The 19,355-nt window shown below is 61.7% G+C and overlaps 1 protein-coding gene across 7 annotated transcripts in view; it reads left to right on the forward strand.

Annotated features, from left to right (window-relative positions):
• The window catches only part of CEMIP (cell migration inducing hyaluronidase 1), a 132,458-nt gene that overhangs the window by 80,114 nt on the left and 32,989 nt on the right, over positions 1 to 19,355 (forward strand). For 4 of the 7 annotated variants that reach the window (XM_058736371.1, XM_058736376.1, XM_058736369.1 and 1 more), the window contains 10 exons: positions 1,221 to 1,370; positions 1,864 to 2,002; positions 2,662 to 2,898; positions 5,535 to 5,714; positions 8,131 to 8,201; positions 9,250 to 9,345; positions 9,733 to 9,854; positions 11,833 to 11,965; positions 12,707 to 12,898; positions 18,925 to 19,100. In XM_058736371.1, the coding sequence (XP_058592354.1) occupies positions 1,221 to 1,370; positions 1,864 to 2,002; positions 2,662 to 2,898; positions 5,535 to 5,714; positions 8,131 to 8,201; positions 9,250 to 9,345; positions 9,733 to 9,854; positions 11,833 to 11,965; positions 12,707 to 12,898; positions 18,925 to 19,100 (1,496 nt within the window). The remainder of the gene's footprint in view (positions 1 to 1,220; positions 1,371 to 1,863; positions 2,003 to 2,661; positions 2,899 to 5,534; positions 5,715 to 8,130; positions 8,202 to 9,249; positions 9,346 to 9,732; positions 9,855 to 11,832; positions 11,966 to 12,706; positions 12,899 to 18,924; positions 19,101 to 19,355) is intronic. The other 3 variants (XM_058736374.1, XM_058736372.1, XM_058736373.1) reach the window with 1 other exon arrangement.

Here is a 19,355-nt window from a genome sequence, read left to right on the forward strand (position 1 = left end):
GGAGGAGAGGAAGGCATTGGGGCTTTTTCTCGGACGCAAGCCCTTCTCGTTTGGTCTTCCTACCAGTTTCCTTCTGGATTTTTCCTCGCTGCAGGGAGATTCTTCCAGATGGCCAGGGGACTGCTCCCGGTGCTCCCGCTGGGGCGGGGGACACACGCCTCCCCAGCGCCCCCCACGGGGCCCTCGTTCAGCTAAACATGCCGACCCCGGGGCCACCACAGGCCACACTCGGCGTCAGGTCCCTGAGGAGGGTGCAGGGTGGAAACACAGGCCGCCGTTGGCGCGGGCGCGAGGCGTGTGTTTCTCTTGCCCGGGGACGTCCTGGCTGCGTGCCACGTGGCTTTCCAGAAGCCACCCTGTGTGGTTCCCCAGGTGGCAGCTGGGGCCAGGTGTGGGAGCTGCCCTGGCTGGGGGCCTCAGGCCCGCAGAGCCGCGCCCTCTCTCTCTCTCTCTCTCTCTCTCTCTTTCTCAACTCTGCCAATAACATCTGTTCCACAGAACATACTAGTATGTAAACAATGTGTTGTTAAATATTGGCACCTTTTTTTCCAAATTACTCTCTTTTAAAAAGGACCGTGGCGATCCGTCACGACAACTGCATAGACATGACTTGCTGGGTCCCCGCAGGAGACGGGCCGGGCTCCAGGAGTCACCGCGCCCAGGGGGGACCCTGCAGGGAGACGACTCCGCCAGGGAGAGAGAACAAATCATGCACAGTTCTGACCCATTTAGATGCCGCTCACTGATAAGGGGTCGCTTTTGTTCGAAGCAACGTTGCTTGGTGACCCGGTTTACGATATAACACCATCCCCTCTTGGGTTTCCAGGGGAGCAGAGCTAGAAAATTAACTAAAGTCAGAGTCTCGCGCGGAAAGGGAGGGGGCTTCCTTAACTCTCAGAGCGCCGCTTTCCAGAGGGAGGACTCTCTTGGATTGCAAGAACTCTGGGCAGATCGTTACCTAGCTTCGGGTCTGGGAATGTTTTAAAGAATCATCTGCCACGCCCTCCGTTTTGTAAACGGAGAGACTGACCCCGGAGAAAGGAAGTGACCTGTGGACAGATGGGACGGACTGTAGTAAAGATGTGGGGCCGGACCCCAGGGCTCCTGTGCCTACACGGCTCGGGCCACGAGAGCCGTGAAGGTGGGGGAGGCTCCCGCGTGGCAGAGCCTTTGCTTGGTGAGGGGCGTGGGTGGAAGCAGTGACGCCCCTCTGTCCTTAGCAGTGGCGGCCGAGTGCCCCGACCAGAGCCCTGAGCTGCAGCCCTGGAGCCCTGGCCACGACCCGGGCCACCGCGTGCACATCGGCCGGGGCAGGACACTGCTGCTCATGTCTTCTGCCACGGTGAACTCCATCCACGTCTCAGAGGGAGGTAAGCCGGCCTCCCCCCGACCTCCCTCCCGGCCGCGGCCTCGGAGCCCAGCAGGCGGCCGGGGGTCCGGTCGGGCAGAATGACGGTCACGGGCCCCGGGTTCGGGTCAGAGCGTCTGGTGGGTCGTGACGCCATCCGCTCTGGGCGCTTAGGAGCAGCCCGTCAGCGGTCCACGTCTTGGCGAAGGAAGCGTAGAGGGAGGCTCTCGCTGGCGCTCGGAGCGTGCCGGCCGGTCACGCCGCCAGACGCTCGCCCGTTGAGCACGGCGTGCACGGCGGCGGGTGCAAGCCGGCAGGCGGTGTCCCCGCATCGCAGGGTGAGAGGAGAGAGGAGAAGCCGGTAGTGAGCGCGGGAAGGGTAGGAGTCCCGGGACAGACCCACCTTCTTGCCCGTCTGGCCGAGGCGGGGGCTTCGTGGGTCCGCCCGCGGCTCCCCCTACGGCCTCCCCGCTAACACGCGTCTTCGTCAACCCCACCCCTGCCCGCCTCCTCAGGAAAGCTGGTCATTAAGGACCAAGACGAGGCGATCGTCCTGCGTACCCGGCACATCCTGGTTGACAACGGAGGGGAGCTGCACGCGGGGAGCGCCCTCTGCCCTTACCAGGGCAACTTCAGCATCATTCTGTACGGCAGGTGGGCGGTCAGCTTCCGCGGGTCAAATGCTCCTCTTGGATCTGACGGGAAGGAGGCCTTCCAAAGGCGGGAGGGAGGCAGGATGGCGGGACGGGGACCGTGGTCGCAGCCCGCCGGGCGGAACCACGAGCAACACAGACGTGGGCCGCTGGGGCGAGCTGGAGGCGGTGTTGTGTTTCTTGTGGGTCCACGCCGAGGGGACGCACGTCCCTGCCAGACTTCCGGCTGCCTTTCCATCACGTCGAGGCTCAGGGGGCCTCTGGGGGTGTTTATTCAACGGGTCAGGATGGACACGATAAAGCAAATTTCCACACGGTGCCAGCCTCTGGCCAACTGAGAGTTCTCAGAAGTGGTGGCCAGAAATATACAGAGGTCCGTGTGCACCGTGCAGGGCCTCTGACGTGGACCGGAGCGTAGCACAGTCAGGCCCGGAAAGAAGCAGCAACGTACAAACTCATGATAAGGGCTTTGGCTTGGCCTTTTGGCCTCATTTCCGTCTGGCTTAGGAAGATCTGGTCGGTGACGCCCTTGCTGCCGGCCTCCCAAGTCCCCGCGTGTGACCGGTTCTCCGGCGGTCAGGGAGGGAGCGGCGAGGTCCCCTCTGGGTTCCGCGTCCCGTGGAGTGTCGGCTGACTTTGGGCAGCTGTTTTCTCTCGCAGGGCCGACGAAGGCATCCAGCCGGACCCCTACTTTGGCCTCAAGTACATCGGGGTCGGCAGAGGAGGCGTCCTTGAGCTACACGGACAGAAGAAGCTCTCCTGGACGTTTCTGAACAAGACCCTTCACCCAGGCGGCATGCAGGAGGGGGGCTACTTTTTCGAAAGGAGCTGGGGTCACCGTGGAGTCATTGTGCATATCATCGACCCCAAATCGGCGACTGTCATCCACTCCGACCGGTAAGGTCTGCCTTCACGTGAACACACAGCCCTTCGTTCCACAGACGTTCACCGAGCCTGGGTCGTAGCCAGGTGCTGGTCCAGGCGCTGAGATACGGCAGGGAGCCGGCCAGCCAGAAGCCCTCACCTCCAGGAGTTTCGTCCCTCCCTCCCTGGGCATTTGCCTACAGAAGAGAATTAGCGGGAACAGGCAGACGCACACGCACGTACACACGACATCATTCCAGATCGCGATCGTTGGTGATTAGGGAGAAAAGACACAGTGAAGAGGCAGAAAGTGACCGGGGAAGCCCACGTGGCGTCAGCCAGGGAAGGCCAGCCTCAAGGAGCAACATTTGAGCGGAGAACTGCAGGGTGAACATGAGTCGGGGAGAGAGTGTTCAAGACGGCGGCAAGTGCAAAGGGCCAGTGGTGAGGGGGTCGTGATGGAAACCCGGAAGGGCCAGCAGAGAGGCAGGGGGTTGCAGAGCAATGGCACTGGGACACAGTAATGTCTGGGTTTGGGGCAGGGGCAGGTGCGGGACCTCGCGGGGCACCGTAAGGAGTCGGGTTTTATTCTAAGTGGGACGTGAAGCCCCTGGAGGGTTTTTTTTTTTTCAACATTTTTAATTTATTTTTGGGACAGAGAGAGACAGAGCATGAACGGGGTAGGGGCAGAGAGAGAGGGAGACACAGAATCGGAAACAGGCTCCAGGCTCCGAGCCATCAGCCCAGAGCCTGACGCGGGGCTCGAACTCACGGACCGCGAGATCGTGACCTGGCTGAAGTCGGACGCTTAACCGACTGCGCCACCCAGGCGCCCCAACCCCTGGAGGGTTTTAAGAAGGGTCTGATCTGATGAAAAGAACGTTCTGGCTGCCGAGTAGAGAATGGATGGATGGTGGAGACAGAAGGAAAGAGAGCAGAGGTGGCCGGGAGGCTTCTGCCTGGCCTGAGAGGGGGCGCCGGCCGGGACTCGGTCAGAAGCTACGGCAGGGCAAATGGAAGCCCTCGAGAGATGCCTAAGAGGCAGGGAGGGCAAGTCTCCGCTCCCTCCGCCCCACCCCTTCCCTGCTCGGGTGTGAGCAGAGGCTGTCCCAGGGCACTCGGAGGGGAGGACCCCCCAGGAAGGACTCGGCTGGGGCAGGCGGGCAGACCCCGAGCCGTCCTGCTGCTGCTGGATGCGGGGGGGCGCCGGCTCCGCAAGAACCAGGGCGCGAGGAGCAGGGAGCCGGGAGCAGGGGGCCGCGGGGACACAGGGCACGTTGGGCAGGAATATGCGGCACGACCCCCCTTGCCCTGCGGTGAACACCAGTGACATTCATTGGGCTTTGTGCAAAACGACCAGTTAACCGCGTTGACCAGCCATCTGTATCATCAACCCCCCGAGTAGGTTCTGTGATTATCCACGTCGTACAGAGGGAAACACTGAGGCCCCGTGGGCTCCGTGTGCTGCGTCACAAGGCCAGCGAGTGTCAGAGCCGGGATTCAAACCCGGATCTGCCCAGACCCTTGACCCTGGGCGACTCCCGCGGGTGCCCCGGGGCTGGGCGGTCCGTGGGAAGCCACCCTGGCAGCTGGGGTTCAGGTTCCCAAGACGGAACGGCTGCTCGGCCGAATCTCCTTTGGTTAAAGTATGTGTGTGTGTGGCTTCGAGAACCCGGCGGCCGGAGGTGTGTGAGTGAAGAGGGTCACCAACACGACACACGCCCGCACACAGGAGCTACTAGCTGCCATCTGAGAAGGTTCCGGGAGGGAGAAGAATGTAGGTCAGCCCTTGACAGGCAGTAAGCATGTGATCAGGCAGGGGGAGGTGGGGAAGGGCGTGTGAAGACGTGCGGTGTGGTTGTGGCACTGAGGTTGGCCCGGCTCGAAGCCAGGGGGGCGGGGGGCGCAGAATGAGCGGCCCCGGCCCGGACCCGCCAGCTGCATAGACACTTGCTCTCCAGTCTGAGGGCTCAGGAGCACCTAGCCAGCCGGCCCCACCCCCGTGACCACCACCATTTCTCTTTCCCCAAATCTAGGTCTTCATGCCAGTTCATTTTTTCTAGATCCGTTAAAAAAAAACACCTTTTTTAATGTTTTTATTTATTTTTGAGAGAGAGAGAGCATGGGCCGGGGAGGGGCAGAGAGAGAGGGAGACCCAGAATCCGAAACAGGCTCCAGGCTCCGAGCTGTCAGCGCAGAGCCCGACGCGGGGCTCAAACTCACGAACCGTGAGATCATGACCTGAGCCTAAGTCGGACGCTCAACCGACTGAGCCCCCCAGGCGCCCCTAGATCTGCTTTAGAGCAGTTTCGCCTGTTAATTCCCAAGACGCATTCTTTGGGCATTTCTGTTGTCATTGCACCAAATCTTTAGAGTTCCATGGGGGTCGTTGTGAAGTTGTGTCTTTTCCCCGTAAATGCGCACCCCTGGTGGTACAGATGTTTGTTTGAAGTCATACTTCGTGGGTATTTTCTGTGCGGGACCGGGTGACCTTTGTCAAGGTCGGGAAGATTGGCGTTTGCTGGCACAGAAGCAACTTTCTTGAAAGCTCACAGCCCGCGGGGGGCTCTGGATGGCGTGTTGGTGGTTGTAACACAACCGTGAGCTCAGACATCTCTTTGCAGGGGCTGCTGTCAGGACTATTAAACCCCAACCTCCGACCTTTTTAGGTTTGACACCTACAGATCCAAGAAGGAGAGTGAACGCCTGGTCCAGTACTTGAACGCGGTGCCCGCGGGCCGGATCCTTTCGGTGGCAGTGAACGACGAGGGGTCCCGGAACCTGGATGATGCGGCCAGGAAGGCCATGACGAAGCTGGGCAGCAAACACTTCCTACACCTTGGATTCAGGTACCGCGGTCAGGGCCGTCGCCTCTGCCAGGACACCAGAGCCGCCCCGCGCCCCGCAGCTTACCTTAGCCTCTGTCCCTTCCCCACGGCACGCCACCCCCCCAGTGCCGGCCTGGGTTGTGGCGGGCAATCGCCCGTCTGCACCGGGCAAGTCTGGGCGCCCAGGTTTTCTTGCAAAAGCTTCTTCCCTTCTTAAAACGCAGCGGTCTTTCCTTGCACGGGCTCGTCCATTTCACTCAGCCACTTACAAAATACAAGCTGGACGTCCGCATAGCTCGCTGCGCCTTCCCTTTCTTTGGCCAAGGGGTCATCGCGTGCCTCGGGGACTGGCAGACATCTGTGTAGAGACCACATAAAGTGTCCCTGCCCGGCCGCGCACCCGGGGAGGAGGGCCCCTGGGTTGTGCTCCAACGTGGTCTGCTTTGTCTCGGGTTATAAGCTTCATGCCTGACGTTGGGGCACACGCGTTGGCCCCGAGAGGAAGCCGTTTGCCCCACAGTAGCCACAGCTTTTTATCACGTTGGATCCGACCTCAGCGCGGTGGGACGTTGGGGTTGAGGTTATCTATCCTGTGGCTGCTGGAAGATGGAGGGGGGGGGCCCTCCCTTCAGCTCTGCAGATCCGGGAGCAGGATCGGGGACAGCAGAGCACTTCCCCCCACCCCCACCCCCAGCCCCGTTTTATGGGCTGGACAGAGATTCCCGGGCAAGGCAGGGGTGAGGGCTCGGGGGATGCCCTGGGCTCCGGGGTGATTCCCTGACAGCCCAGGGGCTGTTTCTTCTAGAAGGGCCTGGACAGGAGCTCAAGTAGTCCGAGATGACGAGCACACCTTGGTTTCTCGAGGTTCCTTTGTTAGCAGAAGCCGAGGGGGCTCCCATCCCCTTGTTAATAAGCCAGAAGGCCAGCTTCTTGATTTATCACGTGAGAGCTGTCCACCAGGGGACTGGGCTCTTAGGGCCTCGGCAGAAGAAGGTAACAGCTGAGGGCCCACCGTCGGGCCTCTGATTTGGCCTGAATTTGCACCTCCTGGTAGGTGTGGCTGCAGGAAGTGACTCGTTCTTTCTCTGCACGGTTCCTGCCTCCGTACAGTGGGATACATTGGGAGCCGTCTCAAAGGACCGTTGGGAGGGATTAGATGTGACAACAAGAGTGAGATATTTGCCATCGCCTCTGGCACAGAATAAGGATTCAAATAACGTGTTCCTGATGAACAAAGCCACCGGAAGGGGGGGATGCTTGGACACGTTCTGTCACGGCCGATCCCCCGGGCCTGGGACACAGGCAGGCGGGATTCCGTTCTCCCCCCTCGTTTGCACAGACGCACTGTGAGGGGCAAACTCAAAACCTCTAAGAGCAGTGGAACTGGGAATTGGGGCTGCAGTTATCGTGCAGACGCCGGCCCGAGGCTCTGGGCCTGACGAAGTGCGCTGAGCTCTCGCGGGAAGGCAGGCGTGGAAAGGGAAGTGGCAGGGACGCGTGAGCAAGAGGCTGGGCCGAGCCGCAGGTGAGGGTGAGGACAAGCAGATTCCCCACGAGAGACTGCAGGTGCAGAGGCCGGGGGCGGGGGGAGCGCACAGGCGGCAGAAGAGGGATAGGGCGGGAGGGGACAGAGGGGAGGCTGAGGAGGTGGGCAGGGGACGAGCTTTCGCGCTGTGCCAAGGAGTGTGGATTTCACCTAAAGGGCAACGGGGAGCCACTGAAGGATCTCAAGCAAGAGAGTGACCCAGTCAAATCCCCGGCGTGAATGAAGGCTCCCTGCCCGAAATGAAAGCTCAAAACAAAAATAAGAAAAGCTCTCGAGTGCCGTAATCTATCGGCATCTCAGGCTGTAGCAGGCATCGGGGCGGGAGGGAGACAGAAATGGGTAAGAAAACCTTCCTGCCTTACAGCACGCTTCGGGGGAGGAAATCTCTTCCTCCTCCGTCCCCCATGGGGAGCGAGACGCGTCTCCTCCTTCCCCGAAGCCAGTGCGGCTCCCGGGGCAGCCGGGGCACAGGCCCTCCGGGGTCTCCCTCGTGCTGACCTCCTGGGCAGCCTGGGAAGAACCTTTCTCCCTTGGAACCTGTGTCCTTGTTTTCCCAATGGAACCAGAGCGCTTGCTTCAGGACCTAACTGAGCCTGGCGGGTGGCGTGTGGGTCCGCGGGCTTGTTTGTTTGTGATTCATACCTGGGCTCCTGCCAGAGCAGGGTTGACGACGCTCGGGGCGAGCCCAACAGCGGGCGAGCCAGGTGGCGAGGAAGCCCAGCGCTGGCAGAGAACGGCCCCTGTTCTCCGGAGCCGGGAAGCCCCGCCAGGGGGCTGATCGCCCCCGAACGGCGGGGAGGGCTGCCCGCTGGTGGCAGTCTGTCTGGGCTGTGCCTCCGCTACAGGTTCAGACGTGCGAAGAACTTGACTTTTGCTTGTTGGTTTTTGCAGACACCCTTGGAGTTTCCTAACTGTGAAAGGAAATCCCTCTTCTTCCGTCGAAGACCACATTGAATATCACGGTAATAAATAGTTGGCAAGAGGCCGCATCCCCGCCGGCGTCCCCCTGAACATGGGGCCCTTTCCGAACCCCCCTCTTCCCTCCGAGCATCGCGGAGCCCCCTTCAACACCCATCGTCCCGAACGTGTCACGCCAAAGCGGCAAAAGCCGATCACGGAGATAATATTTAACATATTTGCAAAGAGGTGGCCGCTGACTTAATTCGAAACGAGTGACCTGGGACAGGCGGGAGCTGGGACAATCCAGCAGAGATAGTCTTTGGACTAAAAAGAGTCTATGGATGGGCCTTTACCACCCAAGGGGGGGCCTCCTCTGCCCGGAGAAGTCTGCGGAAGGCACTGTTCTAATCTTAGACGGGAATTCACGTGAGAAATTACGAGCCTCCGAGATACAGATTTGCCGGAACACTGGAATCGAGCTTTTATTTATTTATTTTTTTATTTAAAAAAAAAAAAATTTTTAATGTTTATTTATTTTTGAGACAGAGAGAGACAGAGCATGAGCAGGGGAGGGGCAGAGAGAAAGGGAGACACAGAATCTGAAACAGGCTCCAGGCTCCGAGCCGTCAGCACAGAGCCGTCAGCACAGAGCCCAACGCGGGGCTCGAACTCACGAACTGTGAGATCATGACCTGAGCCTAAGTCGGACGCTTAACCGACTGAGCCACCCAGGCGCTCCAAGCTTTTATCTGTTTTAATGCTTATTTACTTGTGAGCGAGAGCTCACGCGCAAAACAGGCTCAGCGCTGGCAGCAGAGAGCCTAACGCGGGGCTCGAGCTCACGAACCGCGAGGTCATCCCCTGGAGATGAAAACCCTGGGCCGACTGAGCCACCCAGGCGCCCCTCCAAAAGTCGACTCTTAAAACAGAATCACGAGAAGGGACAGTAGACATAATCTGCGTCTGCTTCCCAAGTAGAAACACTGGCCTGAAACTTTTTTTTTTTTTTTTTTAAAAGAAATAGCTCAGGATCCGTGGGCGTAGCGGGGCTTTCTCTGCCTCGGAATCACGGCGCTCAGAGTCCAGGGGGGGGTCTGGTCTCTCCCTCAGGGCACCGCGGCTCCGCTGCTGCCCGGGTGTTCAAAGTATTCCGGACGGAGCACGGCGAGCATTTCAACGTTTCTTCATCCAGCGAGTGGGTTCAAGGTGAGGACTTTGGGGCCCCCAGGACAAAACCCAACAGTGGCCAGGACTTCCTGTCTTGGCAAAGCAAGCGTGCTTCTCTTGCGGCCGCAAGTCACCGGATGGCCGTAAATTAAATTTGCGACGGACGGAAAGCTGTCACTAATGAATCGGTCCAGGGCGGCCGGTAGCCCAGAGGGACGCCCTCCCTCTTGAATTCTCTCTGTGCCAAGCAGTAGCACTGGACGGGAGACAGCCGGGGCGGGACAGGGGTGCAGAGAGCACCCCTCGGTGCCCCAGGTAGTGGGCTGCAGAGCCCGTCTTCGTCCTCGGGGCGCCTGGGGCCACGCCGAGCGGGACGTGCCCTCGCCGGCCCTTCCTGCCCGACCCTGCCCTTTGCTTTCTGTCTAGACGTGGAATGGACGGGGTGGTTCGACCACGACAAAGCGCCGCAGACTAAAGGCGGGGAGAAAATTTCAGACCTCCGGGCGGCTCACCCGGGAAAAATCTGCAACCGCCCCATCGATATACAGGTACCGAGCTCAAAATGATGGGACGGTTTTGAAGAGGAGGCTACAGCTGACAGTCTTTCTTGCCATTTGAGTTGGGGGTGGGGGTGGGGATCCTCAGGGCTGTCCCAGGACACTGGTGAGCCAGAGAGCCCTGTTCCCGTTAGAGAGGCTCCTGTCTGCTTCGCGCCGGCTGGCCGGGGAGCTCCCACGCGAGCACCCCGGATTCTCTCCTGGATTCTAGTCTCCCCTTCCCTTGCCTCCTCCTGAGCCTGCGCCCGCAGCCGTGGCTGAGAGCGCCCGGCGTGGGGCTGGGGCCTCTCCTTCAGTCTTCCCGCAGAGTTGACCTCCTTTGGGCCCTGGGGTGCACAGGATCCAGTGGGATTTGGGGTGCAGGCTGAACCCAGCCCGGGTGGAGAGCACACCCACCGCCCTGGGCTCCACTGAGCTGAATACAAACCCGCGATGGGAGAACGGACAGCGTTGGCTCAGCAGTTTCACTTGGAGTCCCTCCACCCCGAGGGGACCCTGAGCTGCTCCTTCCTCACGGCAGGTGCCCGTCAAGTGACGTAGGGCCCCCGTTTCCTCCCAGGCAACAGTGCAGATGATCGTCGTTCCCCCGCACGATCATTCTGTCGATTTAATGCAACAATACGTGAAGTGCCCGTAAATTGTATTATTTCACAATTATTTTATTTCATTATCGTGGTGATACTGTTAATTATTTTACAATCGCTAATTACCGGCCTTAGCTTTTTGCAAGGAGCAGGCAAGTCTGCGACTCCTGCTTCTGTGGGGGAGCTGGACGCCCCCACCCCCACCCCGCCCCCCAAGATCATGGGCGTGAGTGTGTCACTGGCAGGAAAGGGCGGAGTTAAATGACGCCTGAGCTCACTGCTACGTGGCTCTTTGAAGCCAAGGAGGACAGATACCTGCTGTGTTCAAACTAGTGTTTCCTGAAAAGCCCCCCCACCCCCCGCCACCCTATCATTAAGTAGGCTGACTATACTTGGCCTCCCCTGTTTCCCCAGCCCTGGTCCCTTTGGTCTCTGTGCCAAAGAGGACAACAGCTGTGGCCTTGCGCTAAATTGCCTGCCCCTGATGACGGCCACAGTCCTGATGCAGACACACCCGGGCTCCGGGACGAGCCCCAGCTGGCAGGGATCACGACCTCCTCTGAGCCCGCTCCCTGAACCCTCCACCTGGCCTTGAAGCCGCCCGCCCGTCCGTGCCCATCCCCGAGACCCCACTGTGTGCCAAGCCCTGGGCCGGGAGGCGGGCAGAGCCCGGCTCCTTGCCCTCCCCGGAGCCCGGGGTCCAGCGGGAGGAGACGGACGCAGAGCAAGGCACGCAGGGCGGCTCGCCCGAGGGCAGCAGCGGGAGGTGGGGGGAAGCACGGGCTCGGTGTGGGTTCGAATTTCGGCTCTGCTGCGCGCTGGCTTGCCTCGCCCCGGGGAGGTCACACAGCCTCTCTGGGTGTCCGCCTTGGTGCCCGTAAAGCCAGAGCCCTCCTGGCTTGCCCGGGAGGAGGAAGGAGGTCGTGCGCGCCAGATTTTCCCGGGCCCCCCCCCCTTCCATGATGCGGAACCACGTGGGGCGCCAGGAGTTTGGACAGAGCCCGTCCTCCAGAGCGCACAGCTGCAGGGCTGGCGTGCGGGTCGTGAGGGGCTCCGGAAAAAGTGCCGTGTCACCGTGGAGAGGCCGTAACGGCTCAGCCAGCGGCCGGCGGGGCCGTCAGTGGTTTGGACCCCGAGGACCCGAGGACCCCGGGCGGGGCGCCCGTCCATCCTGCGAGTTCATGCCGTTCTCCTTGTCACAAGACCGTTTTCTTGCCACCGAAGTGACACTCGGTCCCTGGAAGAAAAGTCTCGGGCCGCAGCAAACAGCATCTGCAGCAGGGGCACTCTGAGGCTTGGGGCAATACGTGTATAGCATGAATCATCACCCTCCTTTGTACGAAAAGAAAGATGATTTTGCCCTGTAATTTCCGTGCCGTTTCCAGGCCACTACGCTGGACGGCGCTAACCTCACCGCCGAGGTTGTCCACAAAAAAGGCCAGGATTACAGGTTTGCGTGCTACGACCGGGGCCGCCCCTGCCACGGCTACCGCGTGCGGTTCCTCTGCGGGAAGCCTGGTAAGCAGCTTGCCGGGGACCGGGGTGTGGCTGGGCCGGCCGCCTCTGCGCGTGGCGGTGACATGGGGCCACTGCCGAGCTCGCCGTGGGGAGCGCGTCTGTGACACGGGAGCCGGGGGACGCTCCTGGGAGCTGGCAGCAGCCGGCAGAGCCCCGCCCTGCCCGAATGCCTTTCAGGAAGGGGAAGGGCCTGGTCCGAGAAAGCCAGGGCGCGGCGGACAGAGCCGACCTCCCTGCGCGCCCCCCCCCCCCGCCCCCCTGCAGAGGCGCGAGCTCGCGGCCTCTGGGTGCTGTTATTTTTAACCCGGATCCCGAGGTGCCTGTGAGGAGGGCCTGGAAATGGTCGGCCGGTCCTTGGCCCCGTCCAGAAGGCAGTCGTTAGGGACGAGAGTTCTCCCGGGGGGTGGGGCGGAGGGCTTACGGCTACTGTAAATACTAGTTGAGGGGAACTATATTTGTGGTGCAGCTTGAGCAGGGTGGGTGTGGTGAGGGACCACATTTAACTCTAGCGAAGGAGCCGGTGGAAAATTCCCCTGGCAGGGCTAATGAACGGCTCTTTTCTGGTAAGGTTTTGTTGACTTCAAAAACCTGAACCAAGCCTGGGATGGGCTGAGCCTGGCGATTTGGGTTTGGATAGGCAAACCTAGCATTTATTTAGGGAGGGGGAGGGGGGGGGCGGGCGGTCAAAAGTTCGCCAAGGACCGAGGGCCGTTTCTCAGTCCCTCCCGTTTGGGGTGCCAGTGAGACCCAGACTCACCGTCACCATCGACACCAACGTGAACAGCACCGTCCTGAACCTGGAGGACGACGTGCGGTCGTGGAAGCCCGGAGACACGCTGGTCGTCGCCAGCACCGATTACTCCATGTACCAGGCAGAAGAGTTCCAGGTGCTCCCCTGCAGAGCCTGTGCCTCCAACCAGGTCAAGGTGGCAGGTAAGACCCTCGCTAGCCCCTCCCCAGGCCGAGCGGACCTATTAGGCTTAAAGTTGTCGGAAAGCAGGGGAAATCTGTATCAGTCAGCCACCGCCGTGATAATGCCGCGTAACAAAACAGACCCGAACCTCTGTGGCAAGCGCTTATCTCTTACTCCCACATCTGCAGCTTGTCGAGGGTTCAGCTTCCCTGGACCGAGCGTGGCTCCAGGGGGCCAGCGGGGTTCAGGTCGGCTCTCACCTGACTGACTGAGAGTCACCCGCGACTCTCACTCTTCCCGGGACACTGTCTTCCCGTGGGGGAGGGGACAGACACACAAGGGGACTCAGGGCCTGGGCTCAGGACTGGCATGTTCTCACAGCCACATTCCACCGGACAAAGCAAGTAACACAGTCAAGCTCAACACGGAAGGGCGTGTCGGCCTGCGTCTCCCGCCAAGGATGAGGGAAGGGGGTGAATATTTGTTAGGCCATGATGCGACCTACCGCAGTTTTAAATCCTTTCCGTCTGTAGCTTCTGGGTCTTCCTTATTCTTCTCCTAAACGTAGATTTAGTGGTGCTGCAATGTATATCATGTGAGGTTCCTGGAGTCTCAGACGGTTGGGGTTAAAGGTATAGTCCAGGTCAATCGTTATTAGTGGAGAGAGTTCCGTATCCATCCACGAGGGTGCTTTGGTCACAAGCAACGGAATCCAACTTGACTGTCGCAAGCAAAAAAGGAATTTTCCGGGAGGCCGTTGAGCTTAGACAAGCGAGGGAGGAGCTGGAGAGCCCAGGTGCACAAGGACGAGGGGCAGGGGCCGCTTCGGGGGTCTGGGTAGCGGGAGCGAGCGGGAAGCGTCCTCGGGGCATCGCTGTCCGAGAGCACCGTGCACGGTCCCTGGACACGGGGCTCAGGCCACCTTCCGGGGAGAGAGCAGACGGGCTGGGGGCTTGTGTGCCACACAACCCCCCCCCCCGCCCCCGGTGGTGCACCCTCACCGGCCCCCCTCTGGGACTACTGAATGGAGAGCGGCTCCCTCCCTGAAGGAAAGGCCCCCCTGAGCGATAGGCCCTGGTCTTTGCCAGGCGACTCCTGTGTCCCCAGGGCCAGTCCACGTGCACGGGTCCCCTGGGACGTCAGGTGTCCTCCTGGACTGTCGGTGAGACGGTTTGAGCTGATGTCAACTGCTCAATGTGCGGTGACGTGTGGCTCCGGGGTGGCACTTGTGGTTCTAAGAGGGTGAAAAGCCCGTGACGCCCGTGCCTGCACGGAGGTCGACGGAGGAGCGCCCGGCAGAGACCAGCCCACGTCTGCACCCCTGTGTCGCGCACCCCGAGGCTCGGGGGCAGAGGTCCCGATGGGGGAGCTGTGAGCGCCGAGAGGCCCAGAGAGCCGAGGGCCACGCGGTGTCAGGGCACGCGGGCCTCGCCCGACGGTGCGGCTTGGGCACGGGTGCTGGAGAGCGGCCCCGCTGGGCAGCGTTTGGCCAACAGGCCCAGCTGCTTCCTGAGGCTCCTTAGGGCTGGACAGAGAGTGGGATGGGGCTGCCCTGGGCCCCGAGCACCCAGGGAGGACAGGAGAAGAGGCTGGAGCCCCTGGGGACCCTCCTCACTCCCTCGGCGTAGCACGGCCTTGCCTGTATTTCCACCAGGCCCCCACCCCTGCCCCCCTTCCCAGCCCCCACCCCCTTAAAGTTATTAGGCTCCCGTGAACCCTGCACTTGGCTCAGGAGCATTGGGCGCTTACCTGAGGACAGCGCCCCCTGGTGGGCAGCGTCAGAAAAGCCCCAGGTAGTTGGGGGCAGGGGGCGTGTCCGTCCGTCTGTCTTGTGGAGGCTCACGTTTCTCCCGTTCAGCCCCGAGCCCGTTGTCCGCCTCCCCGTCCCCCACTGGCATGAAGCAAAGGCCCACCCGCCCAGTCTTTTCCAAAACCGTGCCCCCAACAGTGACGTCTCAGGGTCCCCCCAGGGCTGGTTGCAGGGAGGGACACAGCCTTCCTGGGCCCTCTGTCCTCGCTGCCCCCAGATTCCAAGAAACAGGCTTCTGTGCACACGAAGGGCTTTCTGACAGGAAACAGATGAGCATCACAGAGTCACGAAACTGTGACTCATCTGCAAACGCTGTTTCAGCCCTGCCGTCCGCCGCGTGGATGCCCACACCTCCTGACACGGCGGCTGGAAACCTGAGACCTTCTCCACCTCCGTTCCCACACCCCGGCTTTTCCTTGCACCCCCTCCCCACCCCGCGCGCGCGCCTCTCAACGGTACCGCTGTCCGCTGGCGTCGCCCCCTCTTGTGTCCCGTGATTGCCGAGCACGCGGCGAGAGCCATCTTGTTCACTCCTCGCGGTGACCCCACAAGGTGGCGGCCACCGTCTCTCCGGGACAGAGGAGGACACTCAGGTTCAGGGAAATCAAACGGCCGGCCTCCTGCTTTCCATCGCAGGCACCAGCCACACGAAGCTGTTCACATCTCATTAAAATTAAAGTGGAAAATTGTACCGCTCCGTCACCCCAGCCAGATCCCGCCTGTCCAGTAGCCGCGGGCGGCCGGCGGCTGGCCTACTGGATGCGTGCAACGGAGCATGTCCGTCACCTCGGGGGGCTCTAGCTGGCGAGCTGGTGTCTGTGCGGGCGGCCGGAGCCGGGACTCAAACCCCGAGCTCTCTGGCTCCAAAGGCTCCCTGTTCTACTCCGTCCCCCTCCTCGGAGGCCCCCGTCCCCAGGGCCTCCACTCGATGACTGGCCCGTAGGAGGGACCTGGGGACTCCGTGGCTTAGATCTCCTCCAGCCCGAGCCCCTCCCCCAGACGCACCGGGCCCTGCTGGGTCTGAGCCTCAAGTGCACCTGCCTGTCTCTCCCACTGGAAGGGCCTCGATGCCTTTCCTCTCTGGACCCCCGAGTGTCCAGGTGGGAGCCCAGCCTGCAGAGAGAGCTCGGGCTGTGGAGCCAGGGCACCTGCAGAGCCCCCCCGCCGCTTTCCCCAGGCCCCCCCCCCTCACCTGTGCCCGTGGCCCTCCTGGGTTATTTGGGACAATCTGGCTCAGCCATATCTGCTTTCTCTGGTTGGCCCTCATACATCAGCGGTGGGAGGAGCAAAGGAGGGGTGAGGCTGGGTGGGAGGGTCTGCAGACAGGACGGGGGGGGGGGGGGGGGGGGGGAAGCAGGGCCTGGGAGTGGCCTGTGAACACAGCAGCAGGACAGATAAACTGTGTGGTTCTGTAAAGGCCCTGATGGGTTCCACAAAGGTCCTGACGGGTCCTGTAAAGGTCCTGATGGGTTCTATAAAAGTCCTGACGGGTCCTGTAAAGGTCCTGATGGGCTCTGTAAAGGTCCTGACAGGTTCCACAAAGGTCCTGACAGGTCCTGTAAAGGTCTTGTAAAGGTCCTGATGGGCTCTGTAAAGGTCCTGACAGGTCCTGTAAAGGTCCTGATGGGCTCTGTAAAGGTCCTGACAGGTTCCACAAAGGTCCTGATGGGTCCTGTAAAGGTCCTAACAGGTCCTACAAAGGTCCTGATGGGTCCTGTAAAGGTCCTGACAGGTCCTGCAAAGGTCCTGATGGATTCTTTAAAGGTCCTGACAGGTCCTGTAAAGGGCCCACGGTGCAGAAGGGGCAGCTGAAGTGAAGCGTTCCTGCCCTGTGCCCCCCTGGCCCCCGCTGCAGGTGTTGGGTAGACACAGTCCCTCCGCATCCCTCGAGGCCGTTCCCTCACCCTGCGATCCCCCCCATGGAACAAAGAAAAATGCCCCACCTGGAGGTGAGGCAGTGGCGGGAGCCCCAGACTCCAGTCTTCCCTGAGGATGACGCGGGCCACAGCCACACGTGCCACTTGGGCCACACCAGCCCCTGCCACGTGCCAGGCACTGTGTTGAGCTCACTCCATGGATTAACTCAGTTAACAAGCACGGTGACCTTGGAGACGCGTGCGGTTCGTATCTTCTGGAAGGAGAGCCCCGGGTCCTGGGAGCGAAAGTGCTGTGCTCGGGGACTCACAGCTATCACCTGAGTCCCCATCTGACACGAGCAGCCTGGCTGCATCGCCACCAGCCGTGTTGGAGAGGAGGGCGGATCCCTGGGGAGGCCCTCTGAGCCCCCCACCAGAGCGGGGGTCACCCCTGGTCAGCACACACGGGTTCCGCTGGTCCCCGCCCGTAGTTGAGGGGGACACTGGGCCCCCAGCTGCACACGCTGTGAGGGGTGGCTGGGCGTCCGGGGATGTGTGTCTGCAGGGGGAGGCCTGGTGTCCTGGCCCGGCCGGCATGGCGGGAACCCCGGGGAGCGAAGGTGCGTGTGGAGGATGGTGGGAGGGCTGGGCGGAGAAGGAGCCATCGGGGTGGGATCGGGAAGCACAGAGCCCCCGTGACTGGCTGGCAGGACCCAGCCTGCACACCCCCTCCGACCTCTCCCGTCACGCGTTCCGCCCCGGGAAGCGAGTGCCACACCGTGCCTCCCGGGACCCGGCCCGTCGGGCGGGCACTCATGTGGGCAGGTTCCTGGGCGCCTCTGAGCTGCTTCCAGTGCCCCGGCCGGCCAGCCTTCCTTCTGTCCTCCAGGGACAGGCCGAGGCGTGGCCTCGCTTGGTGGAGGGGACCCATGAAGCTTCTGCGGGGGCTGCTGGCGAAGCCGCCCACGGGGGTGGCCGCTGGTAAAGAAAAGAAGGTCCGCGTCCAGCGTGCTCAGAGACACGAGCCAGACAGACCAGGGGCCTTGTCATCAATTCTTGTAGCGGCTGCTGGCCTTCGGGCGTTTAAAGCTGATGGGCACCTGAGGCCCCTTCCTCGCTGGCCAGGAGCAGCTTCCTGCCCAGCGCCCCTGGCGGGTCACCCAGAACCCCGCGCAAAGCTCTTTGCGCAGGAGACTCTTCCCCCGCCACCTGCCCGGAAGGCCCCGCCCCTGGCATGCTTGTGAAGGTCACGGGCCGACCGGCAGGAGACCGGACCAGCCAGGGACGAAGGAGAGGCTTCCAGTCAGCACAGAGCCCGAAACGGGGCTCGACCCCACGAACTGTGAGGTCACGACCCGAGCCGAAGTCGGATCCGTCACAGCCCCAGCCTTTGTGCACGGGGCTCAGCCGTGTTGTGGGCTGATATGTGTGCCTGTCGCTCGAGCCGGGGCCGCAGGGACGGCGTGTGCCCTGCGGCGCGGGCCGGGAATCCCCACGAGAGGTTGTGCCCCGTAACTGTGTCCCCGAATGGAGGAGACACCTGCTGGCCGGGTCAGCCATCCCAGTGACGAGCCACGTTTAGAGGCAGGCCAAGATGTCTTTATGCCACGGAAGAATCTGGGACTGGGTGGGGGCAGATTTGGGGCCGGAAGACAGTTCCAAGGTTCCGGGGTCCTGTCGCTCCACACCTTCCTGGGGTGCACCTGCCCCTCCCCCGGGGGAGCAGGAGGAGGAGAAGGCTGGAGGGGAGTAAGTGAGTCGGACTGGACCAGTGGAGTGGTGCTGGGAGCTGGCACCCTCGCCCAGGGACTCGCGGCGGCATGAGGGGACCGACCTTGCCTACAGGGGCATCCGAGTGGTGCAGAAAGGTCTTTTGATAGTATTTTTAAGGGTAGGAGGCCTGGATGAGTTTGGAGACAGAACCTAAGGCACCCACACTAGGCAAGAGAAGAAGTTACTGGAATCCAGGCCCCTGAGACTGTGGGAGGGGTGGGGCTGGGGTCGGCATACAGGGGAGAGAGTACGTGTCCTTCCTTCCTTCCTTCCTTCCTTCCTTCCTTCCTTCGGGTGGCCAGGACACGCCCACATTCCAGGCTGGGGGCGGAGCCAGAGCCGGGGCTGGTATGACAGCCGCCCTCAGGGGTGCTGGGACACGTGGGTCTCCCCAGGAGCACATGGGGAGCTACAACCGACAGACCCCAGGAGGGACCGATGCCGGGAGACAAATGCCATCTCTGCATGGCCTTCGTTCTTCTATAAAATGGGACCGGGCTGGGGGACCACGGGGACCTCCGAGCACACGGGGCGCGGTGATACACGAGTGGCAGCCGTGGGGCCTGAAGCACAGGCCTCTGATCTCCCGCCCCCCTCTCCGCCCTAGGGAAGCCCCTGTACCTGCACATCGGGGAGGAGATCGACGGTGTGGACATGCGGGCGGAGGTCGGGCTCCTGAGCCGGAACATCGTGGTGATGGGGGAGATGGAGGACAGGTGTTACCCCTACAGCAACCACATCTGCAGCTTCTTTGACTTCGATACCTTTGGGGGCCACATCAAGGTAAGGGTCCTCGCGGCCGGGAGGATTCTCACGATGCCAGCCTGGCCGGGACCCTGGCCGGGCCGGGCCGGGGAGCAGAAGGCAGGACCGGCGGGGGAGAGACCAGAGCTGTGCTGTCCCAGCCGTCAACACTCGGCCACAAGACAGATGAGTCCGCCCCCCAGTCACACGGCACACCGCGCTCCCTGCCTTCACGGCTTCCGACCCTCAGCCACTGTGCTCGCTCTCTTTCTTCGGTGTCCCCCCCCACCCCAA

This window comes from Neofelis nebulosa, chromosome 7 (assembly GCF_028018385.1).
Source record: "Neofelis nebulosa isolate mNeoNeb1 chromosome 7, mNeoNeb1.pri, whole genome shotgun sequence".
Taxonomy (NCBI): Eukaryota; Metazoa; Chordata; class Mammalia; order Carnivora; family Felidae; genus Neofelis; species Neofelis nebulosa.